The 16,804-nt window shown below is 41.2% G+C and overlaps 1 protein-coding gene across 2 annotated transcripts in view; it reads left to right on the forward strand.

The window, feature by feature from the left end:
• TENM1 (teneurin transmembrane protein 1) overlaps positions 1-16,804 on the forward strand; it is a 493,379-nt gene that overhangs the window by 431,433 nt on the left and 45,142 nt on the right. For both annotated transcript variants that reach the window (XM_040323926.1, XM_040323927.1), the window contains exon 23: positions 4,661-5,171. In XM_040323926.1, the coding sequence (XP_040179860.1) occupies positions 4,661-5,171 (511 nt within the window). The remainder of the gene's footprint in view (positions 1-4,660; positions 5,172-16,804) is intronic.

A 16,804-nucleotide genomic window follows, 5' to 3' on the forward strand; every position in this document is an offset into this window, starting at 1 on the left:
ATATTACAAAAGCCAACACTTAACAAACACCTCATGAACATTGTTATTCCCTATGTGTTTTCAATAAGTCAAAGTGCTCTTCTTTTTCTCCTTTAGTTTGTTCATGGCAGTTAACTTATGTTTCTTTTTCAATCCAGTTTTCACATTGACTCTAGGTTGATATCTTTCTGCATCTATTAACTACCATTTTGTCACTTAACAATGTACATACATCTCAGAGCACAAAGGAATGTTATACTATTGTGCCTTCCATTCTATTGTGTGTGCAAGTCACGCAGCATTTGTCAATTATTTCTCCATCTTCCTTTGAATGTAAGCCATTTTGTATTCTTTTCTTGGCACAGTAATGGATTCATAACTGACAACAGAGAAAGTAGTTCATCTATTTTACCCATTTACTGTTTTATCTGCATGTGTGTGTGTCTCTCTATGGGTATAGAGAAGAAACAATGGCAGAGGTTGCAGTACCTGAAGTGTCGTTTATTTAAGTTTTCACTCTCAGTTTGTGCTTAAACACCCTTTTTCATGCTATGTAACAGACAGGCATGTCAGCCTTCAGGATAGGAAAAGGGAATTTTAAGCTTTTTTTTAAACTGTTGGCAGTGATTGATTGACCTGATTATCTTTAATAAACTATAAATGAACTGTTAACAAGTTCAGGTGCTGCAACATCTGCTCTCATTTCTTTTATATACTGGATTGTTGATGTGCACATTATACATTATATAGTCAAAAGTTTAAAAGTTTATGGATACATGAGTTTGTATGTGTATATATGTACATATGTGCGTGTGTGTGTATATATGTATCCTCTTCTTGCTTCACCAAAACAAGATATAAAAATGATATCTCAGACAAGTTTATTTAGGTTCTGAAAGTGTTTATACATCTTGACTTTGAGACCTACAGTGCATCCGGAAAGTATTCACAGCTCTTCACTTTTTCCACATTATTATGTTACAACCTTATTCTTTGCAAATTTATTAAAAACAAAAAAACAAAAAATCCCACGTACATAAATAATCACAGCCGTTGCTCAATACTTTGTTGAAGCACCTTTGGCACCAATAACAGCCTCAAGTCTTTTTGAGTATGTACTACAAGCTTGACGCACCTATTTTTGGGCAGTTTCTCCCGTTCTTGTTTGCAGGGCCTCTCAAGCTCCATCAGGTTGGATGGGGAGCGTCAGTGCACAGCCATTTTCAGATCATTCCAGAGATGTTCAATCGGGTTCAAGTCTGGGCTCTGGCTGGGCCACTCAAGGACATTCACAGAGTTGTCCCGTAGCCACGGAGCAGATTTTCATCAAGGATGTCTCTGTACATTGCTGTGTTAATCTTTCTCTCAATCCTGACTAGCCATTTCAGCCCCGGACCATTTGGCTGGCCAGGGCACTTTAGCGATTTGGCTCTGCATCACTTTAACTGACAATTGCGCGGTCGTGCAACGTGGTTCACAAACAAAATTGACGTCCTTTTTCCCCCACAAATAGAGCTTTCTTTTGGTGTTATTTGATCACCTCTGCGGTTTTTATTTTTTGCGCTATATACAAAAAAAGCGACAATTTTGAAAAAGAGCAATATTTTTTGCTAAAAATAAATATCCCCCCAAAATATATAAAAAAAAAACTTTTTTTTTTTCCTCAGTTTAAGCTGATATGTATTCTTCTACATATTTTTGGTGACATTATGGCGGACACATCGGACCCTTTTGGCACCATTTTGGGACCATTCACATTTACACAGCGATCAGTGCTATAAATATGCACTTACTTTATTACTGTGCAAATGTGACTGGCAGTGAAGTAGTTAACCAGGAGGGGGCGCTGAAGGGGTTAAGTGTGTCCTAGGGATATGTTATAACTGTAGGGGGGCTGGGCTACGACACTGATCACTGCTCCCGATTACATGCTTGTTTACATTAGCATTTCCTCGTTCTTTCTCTCCATGAGACGATTGCAGGGATCCGCGATCACACTTACGGAGCTCGCGGCACGCGCGCCCACAATGCTACATCTTTAATGCGACGCACAGGTACGTTAATCTGCCTGTACGTACCCTTCTGCCGACATATATCAGCGTGAGTCGGTCGGCAAGCCACTAGTCTCCCAGTTTCTGCCGCCAAACTACATCCACACAGCATGATGCTACCACCACCATGCTTCGCTGTAGGGATGGTATTGGCCAGGTGATGAGCGGTGCCTGGTTTCCTCCAGACATGACGCTTGCCATTCAAGCCAAAGAGTTCAATCCTTGTTTCATCAGATCAGAGAATTTTGTTTCTTGTGGTCTGAGAGTCCTTCGGATACCTTTTGGCAAACTACAGGTGGGCTGTCTTGTGCCTTTTACCGAGGAGTGGCTTATGTCTGGCCACTCTATCATACAGGCCAGATTGGTGGGGTGCTGCAGAGATGGTCGTTCTTCTGAAAGGTTCTCCGCTCTCCAAAGAGAAATGATGGAGCTCTGTCTGTCAGAGTGACCTTTGGGTTCTTGGTGACCTCTCTGACTAAGGTCTTTCTCCGCCAATTGGTCAGTTTGGCCAGGTGGCCCACTCTAGGAAGAGTCCTGGTGGTTACAAACTTATTCCATATTACAGATGATGGAGGCCACTGTTCTCATTGGGATCTTTAATGCTGCAGAAAGTTTTCTGTACCATCCCTCAGATCTGTGCTTCAATACAATCCTGTCTCGGAGGTCTGCATACAATTCCCTGTACTTTAGGGCTTGGTTTGTGCTCTGATATGCATTGTTAACGGTGGGCACACAAAACATTCTCCTGCTAATGGTGGGACCTTATATAGACAGGTGTGTGCCTTTCCAAATCATGTCCAATCAACTGAATTTACCACAGGTGGACTGCAATCAAGTTGTAGAAACATCTCAAGGATGATCAGTGGAAACAGGATGCACCTGGGTGTCATGGCAAAGGCTGTGAATACTTATGTATGTGGGATTTTTTTGTTTTTTCTTTTTAATAAATTTGCAAAGATTTCAAACAAACTTTTTTCATGTTGTCATTATGGGGTATTGTTTGTAGAATTTTGAGGAAAATAATGAATTCAGTCCATTTTGGAATAAGGCTGTAACATAACAAAATGTGGAAAAAGTGAAGCGCTGTAAATACTTTCCAGATGCACTGTATACTCCTGGCCTCACACATGTACCAGGCTCTTCTATAGAAAGTAGGGCCCATATTTTACATAAGCACCTGTGTCAAGATAAGTATGTATTACTTATGAAAGTACAAGGCCTGCAGAGTACACCAGGCTTGGGGCCTGTAAACTCTGTCCAGACCCGAGCCAGCTGGGTAGTGTCTATTGGCAGCATTTTTATGTCTAGGTAAGGTATGGATGGCATGGAGGGCTAGGAGGTGTTGAGCAGTAGAAAAGAGCTCTAATGCCGCATACACACGATCGGACATTCCAACAACAAAACCGTGGATTTTTTTTCCCGACGTAATGTTGGCTCAAACTTGTGTTGCATACACACAGTCACACAAATGTTGTCGGAAATTCCGTACATCAAGAACGCGGTCACGTACAACACTATTATGAGTCGAGAAAAATGAAGTTCAATGATAACGAGCATGCGTCAAATTGATTCCGAGCATGCGTAGGATTTTTGTGTATCCGAATTGCATACAGACCATCGGAATTTGTCTGAAAAATTGAGAACCAGCTCTCAAACATTTGTTATTGGAAATTCCGACGGCAAATGTCTGATGGAGCATGCACACGGTTGGAATATCCGACAACGGACATTTGTTGTCGGAAATTCCAGTCGTCTGTACGCGGCATTACACTTTAAAGCACTAATACCAAATCAATGGAGCCAAAAAAAAAAACAGATCTCCTACTTATTACAAAGGGCAATCAGGTTGCTGTGCAACATTTCTATCACATGAGCAGTGCAATATATGAGTAGTTCTAGTCATTTTTTACTGCTGCAGGGTATGTTCTGTATATGCTATATACGCTTGCATCCAAAGACTTCTGATTCATTTTCAATGCAGTTATGTCAGTTTGGAATCACTCCAACTTTATAACTCCTTAATAAATAGCAAAACATGCTACTAAGTGTCTCAGTAGAAACTGATCTAAGCTAACCTTAGTAATAATTCATCATATGGTGATTCAATATAGTGATGCTCAGATCACTCTCACAGCTAGTTTAAGTCATGTTTTTTTATGGCCTACCTTGTAGATGTACTGTGTATGTATGTGATTTTATATAACTGTATGTGTATGTGTGGAATTTTTATGTAACTGTTAATGATCTACAGAAAAATAGCACATATAAGCAAAAAAAGGCCCCCATTTTGCTAATGCTCATAAGGAAATGTCTATTTACATGCAGTTTTAGTAATACATTGCAGAGATTGCTGTATATGGAAATACGGCAGATGTCCTGGCACTGTACATGTAGCTGAAAAAAAAAAACAATTTTTAAAGCAGCGGGTTTTGAGTTTTCAAAAATTGATATTGCTGAGATAAATATGCAATAATGTTAATCTTTGCAGATTCACTCTAAAAATGATACCATTGGAAATAAAGCTTTTAAAGTAGGCTGAGAATTTTAAATTTCTTTTGTTTACAGTACTTTCCCATGAGAAAATGTTTTCAATTTATAGATTAACACATTGGATGTTATTTGTCCCTTAGGTGATGGCGGATTTGCAAAAGATGCCAGGCTAAAAGCGCCCTCATCATTAGCTGTATCTCCAGATGGTACACTGTACATAGCTGATCTTGGCAACATACGCATCCGAGCAGTCACTAGGAACAAGCCGCATCTGAATCCCATGAATATGTATGAGGTTGCCTCTCCAGCAGACCAAGAATTGTATCAGTTCAGTACCAATGGGACACATCTTCACACTTTAAACCTCATAACTAGGGACTATGTGTATAATTTTACATATAATGGAGATGGGGATGTTATCTCCATCACTAGCAGCAATGGAAATTCAGTACATGTACGAAGAGATGCTGGAGGTATGCCATTATGGTTGGTGGTCCCTGGAGGTCAGGTCTACTGGCTTACCATCAGTAGCAATGGAGTGTTAAAAAGAATATCAGCTCAAGGATATAACCTAGCACTGTTGACATATCATGGCAATACAGGACTACTGGCTACGAAAAGCAATGAGAATGGTTGGACAACGGTGTATGAGTAAGTAAAAAAAAGGAACTCTTATGTAACAGTTTGTTGCTTTTCAGGATTTGAATGTTCAAACAAATGTAAGTAATTCAAATACAGTTTTCACCTTTTGTTTTTTCATATAATACAGATATACATATATAATTTGTGTATAGACTGTAGGTATGCAGTCTAGTGACACAATGCAAGAAATTGAACCTTGCTGAATAGTCGATGCCGGAAAATGAGTTAAAGGATAAGCCACCTGGAAGTTTTATTTTTTTAAATAAGGTCATGATAAGTAAACTCTATAAAGCCCTGTACACACGGTCGGTTTGTCTGATGAAAACGGACCAATGGACCGTTTTCATCGGACAAACCGATCGTGTGGGCCCCATCGGTTTGTTTTCCATCGGTGAAAACCTGTTTTAAATTTTTCCTATGGATAAAAAACCGATAGAAAAAAACAATCGTCTGTGTGGAAGTCCATCGGTCAAAAATCCACGCATGCTCAGAATCAAGTCGACGCATGCTCGGAAGCATTGAACTTTATCTTTCTCAGCACATCGTAGTGTTTTACGTCACCGCGTTTGGACACGGTCGGATTTTTGACCAATGGTATGTAGGCAAGAATATCCGACGAAAAAATCCATCGGATTAGATTCCATCAGATATCCGATCGTGTGTACAGGGCTTTAGGCTAGCATTAAAAAAATCTGGAATAAGAAATTCAATAAAGCAGTGCTACGCAACAAAGTTCTATATAATTTGCAAACATGGCTTGGTACAAAGAGAGAGGGAGAGGGTGTCAAATGTGTGGCAATGCCTATACCAATGTAGAAAATAATTTTGGTAATCATAATAGTGATTTTCCAAATGTTAACTTTCACTTGGTATTCATGAATTGTTTTGTTATGGGCTTATGTTTTGGTAATTTAATAATCTTCGGAGTAGTCTCTTTTTCAACTTTAGTCAAATTCAACCACCAGTACTCATTCAACCATCAGCGCTCAAGTGATAAAGGATACAAACTATTCGTATCCAAACTTTCCAAAGTTCACCTTAAAGTTCTCTTGTGCCTCGTACACACCGTCAGACTTTTGACCGTGCAAAAGTCTGCCGTGAGTCCGTCAGAAGTCCGACGGAAAGCAAGAGAACAAGTTCTCTATCTAAGGTCCGTCGGACTGCCGACAAAAAAAGTCAGATGGAGGCTACACATGGCCGGACTTTCCGAGAAAAAAAGCCCGTCTGACTTTGAATCTGTAGTAGGATCCACTACTTTGTAACTCTCTTTAGAATGGAAAAACTGTAAACAACACTGTGAAATGAACACACTGGCATCATGTCAAATTCTCAAATAAGTTTCTTTTAGAAAATGCTAAATACTCCCAAAAGCACTGGTTATAAGCACATGTAACACATCTTCCACATGTTGCACTCACCCTCGGAGGGGCTGCTAAATTAGATAGGTTTTCCAAAGTAGTATAGAGGCTGCTGCCTGCCACAGACACAGTTCTAGGAGATGACTTTTTAGAAAAATGTAATAAGTACCTTCAACAGAAGAGGGGTTTAGGAATCAGGAAACTCCAAACAATAACAAACTTAACAGGAAGACACCTTCTCACTAATCATCTCTATGCAGCCTTTCCTGGAGGCAACAGGGGGGTGGCCAGTATATATAGGACTCTAAAAGAGCAGTCCCAGTCCATATAGCATCTTATGGCACTTAGTTAGCAAGGTCTTTACTTATAATGTCCCAGGAGCTGTCTGCCACCCAGCATCCATAGGTAGTTCCTCACTGAGAGTCAAAAGATCCTTCACAGGACCAGGACTTCAGTATGATGCCCTCACTAGCTATTTATGAAAAGGAAAGGACACTGTGCTTAGGCCTCCCAATCACGTTTTCAATGCCTCATTCCAGGGATCATACTGACCATTTGACTCTCCCTGCTCGATATTATGGAATATTCTGTCAGAACCAGGTAGACAAAAAATCAAACACCCAGCCCAAGAAACCCTGAGGCCTTGTACAGACGAGCAAACATGGCCTTGTACAGACGGCGGACCGTTTTCATCTGACATGTCCGCTCGGAGATTTTGGTCTGATAGTTGTACACACCATCAAACCAAAATCCCGGCGGACAGACAGAGCGGTGACAAACCCGGAAGTTCAATGCTTCCACGCATGCGTCGAATCACTTCGACGCCATGCGCGGGTTCTCGGGCCAGCGGACATGTCCGATGAGTCGTACTGACCATCGGAAATGTCCGACGGACATGCTTCCAGCGGACAAGTTTCTTAGCATGCTAAGAAACTTTTGTCCGCTGGAAACCTGTCCGCTAGGCCGGAAAATTGTCCGGTCGGCCCTACACACCACCGAACATGTCCGCGGAAACTGGTCCGTGGACCAGTTTCAGCGGACATGTTCGGTCGTGTGTACGAGGCCTTACTAGACAAAAAACAGAAGAGTACTGCTCCACTGACTACAGTGAAACCAATAACTATATTTAGCCTGACAGCAAAACTAGAGGTGGGCGTTACACATAGAATACAGAATATCTCTAAACAAATTACGTGGTCATCCAACTGTCGACCCCTCACAGCCAGCATCACCAGTGTTTCATATGTACATTTATCCTGGTTTGTTTTGTGGGTATTCACTCTTCATCAGATCCAAGTCTTCCTCACTTAGGGATACCTTTAAATAGCCATTCCATATTCCATTACGCCATCCCCTTCTAATTACCATAAATAATCAAATAATAATAGCAATATAGGATAGAACAACATCTGAGCTAATGTCAGTTACACATACAAATATATATAATATATTGTAAGATAGGACTGTACATGGGCATAGAAGAAAGGAAATTACAACTTTGGAGGTGTTTACAATAAAATGCAATTACAATAGATGTTGCTGTGTATTGCTTGCTGTTCCCATGTGGTGAACCTTCTAGGTATCAGCCATGCGCTACTGATGCTTATTGTTTTCTCACAATACCATGTCCATAGACATAGATGGCAAACCACCCTCTCTATATGGTTTAACAGCAAAATCTCCTCCTCCACCACCATCTCCCTCCTACACGTTGGCCACAAGGACACTTCCGGAAGCAGAACTATTTACTACGTGTATACAGCATGAACAATGTTATAGCCTCTATTACAATATCAATTGTTATAACAGTAAGAAGAAAGAGTAACTCATCCCTTGGAATTTAAAGGAAACCTGCTTTGAGAGAAACAGAAAGACTGCCATTATTGACTGCTTCTGAAAAGACGAGTTGCCTTGGAGTCATTCTGATGTTCTTGCTTAAATATTTGAAGTCACTTGTTATGTCTCAAAGCTGCAGCGAGACTGCTGTTTACTGTCTTTATTTAATACACACATAGCCAGCTACAAAGCACCACTACCTGGAATAAATATGCAGACTAACTTTTTGAATAATGACACCCCCATCTTCTTTAGTTGCAGGTCTACTTATAACCAAAGTACCAATGGCTCACCGTTGGCAGTCACACAGTTGCTGTGTGCTGACAACTCCATGCAGTCTAGGGGTGACCAGTGGAGCAGAAAGGTGTGTGCAGGGCTCATTTCACACATATTTCTTTGTTCCTTTTATCCCAGTCAGGCATATGAAATCTCAGCCATAGTGACTTCAGGGTCCTATGCCTCTATTAGTTCCTAGTCTGGATTGACCCAAAGATGTACATGGGGAAATAACTGCAGATAAGAAGTCAGATTGCAGTATCTAGAGAACATTCAGAATATACTTTCCTCAAACTATAATACACAATCATAAAGAAAGAAATCAAAAATTAAAATTTTAATCATTTTTGGATGTATTCTTTTGGTCATTGTCTTGTGATGATCCTAAAAAAAAGCTAATATAGCTAATTTATATCATGGCAATGTGAAATAAAAATTATGCAGTAATCATAAGAGCCAGCACTGCTCATTTATCACTAGTGCGTCTTTAATGTTTGCTCCTTAAAAAAAAACTTATAGCATATTAGTTGGCTAGTGGAGTTTGCAGATCCCCTTAAGGGTTTGCAATATCTCCAGCTGAGTCCTTTCTTATTAAATTCATCTTCTCTATTCTTACTTAAGAGCAGCTGCATTTTATCTTGGAGATGGATATTTTTCTGTTCAAATGTAGTCTTACCTATTGCCTAGTGCCTTAGATTAGAAGCATCCAGCTTTTCTGTGGCTTTTACTCATTCAAAGTAGTTTTAAAGAAGGATGGATCTTTACAATGCTGTAATGAGTAGAGTTATATAGGAAGGAAATATACCATCTTAACTATTTCATGTAGACACTCTGCACTCCAAAAAAAAAAACTATTCCGCAGAGGACAGGCTTTGTATAGATAACATTAGCACCATATGTAAGTTTTGCTACAAATCTAATGCCCCGTACACACGATCGGAATTTCTGACAGCAAAAGTCTGATGTGAGCTTTTGAACGGAAATTCCGCACAATATTTTTTTACTAGGGAAAGAGTGTTATGCCCGCGTACACACGATCGGTCTATCCAATGAAAACGGTCTGATGGACCATTTTCATCGGTTAACCGATGAAGCTGACTGATGGTCAGTCGTGCCTACACACCATCGGTTAAAAAAACGATCGTGTCAGAACGCAGTGACATAAAACACAACGACGTGCTGAAAAAAACGAAGTTCAATGCTTCCAAGCATGCGTCGACTTGATTCTGAGCATGTGTGGATTTTTAACATCGGTTAAATTTAAAACAAGATTGCTTTTTTTTAACCTATGGATAATTAACCGATGGGGCCCACACATGATCAGTTTGGTCCGATGAAAACGGTCCATCAGACCGTTCTCATCGGTTTGACCGATCGAGTGTATGCGGCATAAGATTACATTTGATAGGTTGATGGGCTACTGAACTTTGTGCTTTATTGAACTCACAATCCATTTCCAGCCAAAATTCTTATTTTAGCTGTGGGTAGTGTAACAGAGAATTGGAAATTCTGTCCCCCTATACTCTGTAATAAGGGGAATTGTAGTCACTGAAAAAGGATCATAAAAGTTGTAGCAAAAAACATGAGATGTTCCAAACCTGCCCCCATTCTGATAACGCATGCGTCAAGGTTTCTATGGCCCTAGTCAGGTTGTTCACATAAATTCCTGTCCCATGTGATACCTTGTCACTTGGACAGGAAGTGGTAAGGAAGGTAAGTCCCCCAAATGAGGTCAAACACATTGTAGAGTGAAGCACGTTATTGTTTTTTTCTGGATAGTCTTTCATGAATTGCTTTAAATCAGCTATAAGATTGTAAAGCCCATCTCCTGATTTTTTTTGTCTCAGACAGATGGGAAATAGTTAAAACTTGTGTCAGGTTTTTATTTGTGGTCTGTGTCCTCATTATGGGGACTTCCTTTCCCAGTGCCCATCAAAAAATGTTCTCTGTTTTCATCTCCAATAAAAAAAAAAAAATGTGTGAAATATGTCTCATAAATGTAAATGTGCTCCTTCAAATAAATGGCCTTATCACTACTGCTCAGAAATCAATGGTCATCTCTGAAGTCACCCATAGACTACAGCAGTTGCTAATTAGGTAATAGCTAAACTGCTAACATTTCTATAATGTGCATGTTTAGCTTAACCACTTAAGCCATGGACCATTTTGTAGCTAAAGGACCACTTTTTGCGATTCGGAACTCCGTCACTTTAACTGACATTTGCGCAGTTGTGCGACGTGGCTCCCAAACAAAATTGATGTCCTTTTTTTCCCACAAATAGAGCTTTCTTTTGGTGGTATTTGATCACCACTGCGGTTTTTATTTTTTGTGCTATAAACAAAAATAGAGCGACAATTTTGAAAGAAATTCAATATTTTTTAACTTTTTGCTATAATAAATATCCCCCAAAAATATATATATAAAAAAAACGCTTTTTATCCTCAGTTTGCGCAAAAGTTATAGTGCCTATAAAATAGGGGGTAGTTTTATGTCATTTTTATTAATATTTTTTTTACTAGTAATGGCGGCGATCAGTGATTTTTATCGTAACTGCGACATTATGGCGGACACATCGGACACTTTTGACAAATTTTTGGGACCATTGTCATTTTTACAGTGATCAGTGCTATAAAAATGCACTGATAACTGTGAAAATGACACTGGCAGTGAATAGGTTAACCACTAGGTGGCGCTGTAGGGGTTAAGTTTGCCCTAGTGTGTGATTCTTTTTGTAGGGGGAGTGGCCTGGCGTGACACGTCACTGATCGTCGTTCCCTATGACAGGGAACAGACAATCACTGACACTGCAACTAGGAAGAATGGGAAAAGGTTTGTTTACACTTGCCTCTCGCCGTTCTTCAGCTCTGTGATCCGATCGCGGGACACCGTCGGCGATCAGGTCCGCAGGTCACGGAGCTCCGGCGCCGGCGCGCGCGACCCACGGCTGGGCTCTTTAAGGCAACGTACCTGTATGTGCTTATGCCCAGCCATGCCGCTCTGCCAAAGTATATCATCGTGCGGCGATCCTTAATCGGTTAAAATGTCTTTTTTAGTTTTGAAGAGAGTGAGTGAGTAATGCCCTGTACACATGATCGGTTCATCTGATGAAAACTAACCGATGGATTTTTTCATTTTTTTGAAGCTGACTTTCATCAGTCTTGCCTACACACCATCGGTTAAAAATCTGATCGTGTCCAACGCGGTGACGTAAAACACAACGACGTTCAATGCTTCCGAGCATGCGTTTTTTATTGTTTTTTTAACCATACGGAAATTTTAAAACAGGTTCCGTTTTCATCAGACGAACCGATCGTGTGTACAGGGCACAAGAGTTAGAGGACCTGGGCAGTTAATGTTGCTATCTGGGGCTCCATTGAAGAGACCCCCCCCTCACTTTTTGTCCTGCTTAAAATCTGCACATGGACCCATACAATAAACATAGAAGGCTTAACCACTTAAGCCCCGGACCATTTGGCTGGCCAAAGACCAGAGCACTTTTTGCGATTCGGCACTGCGTCGCTTTAACTGACAGTTGCGCGGTCGTTGAGCTGCTATAAATGTATGGTAACAATTTACTACATCTGTAAATAAGATGTTGAAATTCTGTTAAATAATACTACTACTGCTAGTAATATAATTATTATTTTATAAAATTACAGTATGATGAAAAATATAATGATAGCATGTAACATTTAGCAATTTTTGGTTTATGTTTTAGTGTTTTAGTTTTAGAGACATAGCTATCACAAGGGTAATAGAAGATCTCAAAAGCAACCACAGGAGATGAACAGGGTGTTGTGGCGAGGTTATTTGTCTTGCAGGATCACCATGGCAACATTAGACTCGAAATATAGAGGATTTCTGTAGGTGGGGAAGCACAATTGTCTGTAATGGTTATTGATTTGTGTTCTGGCTTCTAAAGTTACCATGTTTTGATCACTTTCAGCATAATTTAATTCTCTTTATTATAGAAATTAGACACAGCTGTTTTGTTATTCATTCAATATATGTATTTTTTTAGTGTACATCTTAGTTGTAGATTACATTTGAAACAATATTTGCACCCATTTTGAAAGTCTCAGCTCAACACAGCAAACAACGGTTAGAGTGGTATATGGTTCCATGGTTAATCAGCTAGTGGATAATGGGATATCTTCTTCTTAACGGGATATTAGTTCCTATTTCCTAGTAATCCCATCCCCTTCATTAATTAAGGTGGGATGTTTCTGCGTTTTGTAAAATAACCTATTTCCATTAACACATGCATTATCAATTATACTGTATATGAGAATGCAAATCAGAACTCTTGCTTTTGTCGACTTCACCATCCAATATGTAGCACATATGTAGGTTTATGTTCCTGTAATAGGGAAGAATTAACCAATGCCTTTGTCGCTAACTGAGTTAGGCCTCGTACACAGGATAGGTTAACCAGAGCACAACAGTCTGATGGACAGTTTTCATCGGTCAAAACCGATCACGTGTGGGCCACATAAGTTATTTATCCATAGGTTAAAAAAAAACCAACTTGCTTTAAAATTAACCTATGGATTCCTAACCGATAGGTCAAAACCGATCGTTAGTACGCACAACCATCAGTTAAAAATCCATGCGTGCTCAGAATCAAGTCGATGCATGCTTGGAAGCATTGAAATTCGTTTTTTTCAGCACGTCTTTGTGTTTTATGTCACCGCGTTCTGACCCGGTCGGTTAGTTAACCGATGGTGTGTAGGCACGACGGACCATCAGTCAGCTTCATCGTTTAACCTATGACAACGGTCCTTCAGACCGTTCTCATCGGATGGACTGATCGCGTGTACGAGGCTTAACATTCTTGCCTTGAAGGACTGAGATCCTGGGTTACTTTTTATTTGCTACTTTTAGTCTGTGTTCCCCGTGTTTGTGTAGGCTGACATCCATCAAGTTTGTATGGCTGATAAAGGGACAATACATGGAAAGTTTCTTAGGGGAAAATTGACAAATGCTGCAGAATTTATAACCTCTATATTACATAAAATGGACCTAAACCAAAAAAAGAAGATTTGCTATGTTATAAGAAATATTTAGACATCTTAATTATATTTAGACTCTGCACTGAAGTTTTTTCAATGCAGAGTGGCGCAGGGAAGGTACCGTTGAAAACATACATGTCCTGTCTCTTGGATCAGAGGTGAGAAGTGGGGATGACCGCGGAAGAGCCCGAACCTGCACAAGGGATTCTGGAGGCTTTCCCACCACAGCTTCATGCATGCAAGGGGCGGGGGCTTCCTCGGCTGCCTATGATTTGGTGCTTGTGTGCCTGCGCCGCACGCACACAGAGCTCAGGAGAATACCGTGGCAGCAACACTGGGATGTGTTTTTGCGAGCTACCTGTCACCTGTCAGCAGTCGACAGGTAGCTCGCGATAAACGGGTTGCTGACCCCCGCCTTAGATATATCCAGTGAAGCAATTCAGGTAATACAAAGAGATAAAACAAATCCTCTACATACGTCGTACCTGTTTATCTGTAGTCTTTTCTTCTCTATCCATTCAAAGCCCAGATTTTATGAGGCCTCGTACACACGGCCGAGGAACTCGACATGCCAAACACATCGAGTTCCTCGGCCAGTTCAGCCCTGAAGCCGCCGAGGAGCTCGGCGGGACGAGAGCTCCCATAGAACAACGAGGAAATAGAGAACATGTTCTCTATTTCCTCGCCGAGGTCCTCGTCGGCTTCCTCGGCCGAAAGTGTACACACGACCAGTTTCCTCGGCAGAATTCAGCCAGAAACTCGGTCGGAAGCTGAATTCTGCCGAGGAAACTGGTCGTGTGTACGGGGCCTAAGGCTTGTCTGAGCTGAAGTTACACTCTTAGAAGAGCTTACTGATTACGGAGCAAAACAGAGTTTTACGTTTTTTCTGCCAGTGAGCTCCATTCAGAAACGCGAATAAGAAGGTTTTTTTTCCTGCCTCTTAACATTGATCTCAAAATATGCCTGTAAACGTCCTAATGTGCATGAACACATAGGATAACATTGAGTTGCTTTTACAGGCAGAACACAAAACTCCTGTAGAAGCAACTATTTTTATGCCATGGAGCCTAAAACACTCAGGCCCAGATTCACATCCAGCGGCGTATCTCTGCGGCGGCGTAACGTATCCGATTTACGTTACACCGCCGCAACTTAGACGGGCAAGTGCTGTATTCTCAAAGCACTTGCTCTGTAAGTTGCGGCGGCGTATCGTAAATCGGCCGGCATAAGCCCGCCTAATTCAAATTTGTATCAGGGGGGCGTGTTTTATGTAAAACTACTGTGACCCGACGTGATTGACGTTTTTGCGGAACGGCGCATGAGCCGTCCGTGGAATTTCCCAGTGTGCATTGCTCCAAAGTACGCCGCAAGGACGTCATTGGTTTCGACGTGAACGTAAATGACGTCCAGCCCCATTCACGGACGACTTACGCAAACTACGTACATTTTTCAAATTTCGATGCGGGAACGACGACCATACTTAACATTGGCTGCGCCTCATATAGCAGGGGCAACTTTACGCCGGGAAAAGCCTAACGTAAACATCGTAACTTTACTGCGTCGGCGGCGCGTACGTTCGGGAATACGCGTATCTAGCTAATTTGCATACTCGATGCGGAATTCGACGGAAGCGCCACCTAGCGGTAAAAAAATATGCAGTTAAGATCCGACGGCGTAGGATACTTTGGCCTGTCGGATCTAATGGATATCTCCGATTCGGACTTACGACGGCGTACATGGCGCTACGCCATCGTAAGTCCTCTGAGAATCCGGGCCTCAGTGCTTATTCCTATTATGCATGTGTAGATGCTGCACAGTACCACTTCCCTTGTTCTATATGGTTAGTAGAATACTCTGTATTTTGTATGAGTGGATGCTGCATATAACAAGACAGAGATTATCAGTGGTCTTCCATAGCTTAAAAAGTTCCTCATTGGTCGCAATCCTCTTTTTAGCTCCTATAACATTTATAGGTAACAAGTGTGTAATTGCAAACCATGTCCCTGGAAGCATAGGTGTGTGCACCCCAAAGCTCCAACACATATGTGTTTAACATATTTACCGGCCTCTTCCCTGATCTCCATGCTGAAACAATGGGAGGAAGGGGGAGCAAGGGAGCACATGGGGGACCCGGGCAACAGAAGGAAGAGGAACAGGGAAAGGAGGGGTGGCATATATTATTAACAATCCCCTATATTTTCCTCCTGTGGCAGCTGAATGTTGACAAAAGGGAGAGGAGGAGAAGGCTACTTTCAGCTGCTACAGGAGGAAAATACAGATCAGTTCCACTAAATTCCAACCTCTTCTGTCCAGGTTCTGAGGGTTTGGCAAGGAAGGATTGTGGTTTACCTGTCGCCTTCCCACCATTGACAGATTGCCAACCTCAGGATTAGGTTGTGCCCAGGCACACCACTTGCACACACATATGCCTGGAAGCCATGTTCACACATAAGACAAACACAGTAGATCCTGTAGCATTTTGCCCTGGCTAAAACATTGTCCCTTCTGGCCACCATGCTTTTTTGGATTAGGTGCCTATAGCGCCAGACCAAAAAAAAATTTGAGTTAATTTATTATATACATTTATGCAAGAAATACACTAATGATAATTTCAGCACTAAAGTGGTTGTAAACCCTGTTACACCACTTTTACCTATATAATAACCTATATAATAACTATATAATAACCTATAATATAATAAGACTTGTAGGTACTGTGAATATCTCCTAAACATGCCCCATTTAGGAGATATTCACTGTATCCGCATGTGCCAACTTCATCGGCACATGCACACTGAAGAAACGGTTTGCTCGTGCCGTTTCTTCAGTAGCTGTGCCGTGAATTGCGGCTCCTGTGCGCAATGAGTGGGAGTGACATCATCGTGGCTTCGGCAAATCACATCGCCAAAGCCCGCAAACCCGGAAATAACTCCGGGAGACATGAGTCTCACGATCGGACCTTTGTTCGACCAAATTCACATAGGAATTCCGACAGAATTCCATCGAAGGAAAAGAGAATGTAAACTCCAATGGAATTCATCGGAATATCCGATGGAAAAACTCAGATAGGCATGCACACGGTTGGAATTTCCGATAGGAAAAAGTCCGTCTGACTTTTTCCATCGAAAATTTCCAATTGTGTGTACGAGGCCTTAGCAT

Source organism: Rana temporaria, chromosome 9 (genome assembly GCF_905171775.1).
Source record: "Rana temporaria chromosome 9, aRanTem1.1, whole genome shotgun sequence".
Lineage (NCBI taxonomy): Eukaryota > Metazoa > Chordata > Amphibia > Anura > Ranidae > Rana > Rana temporaria.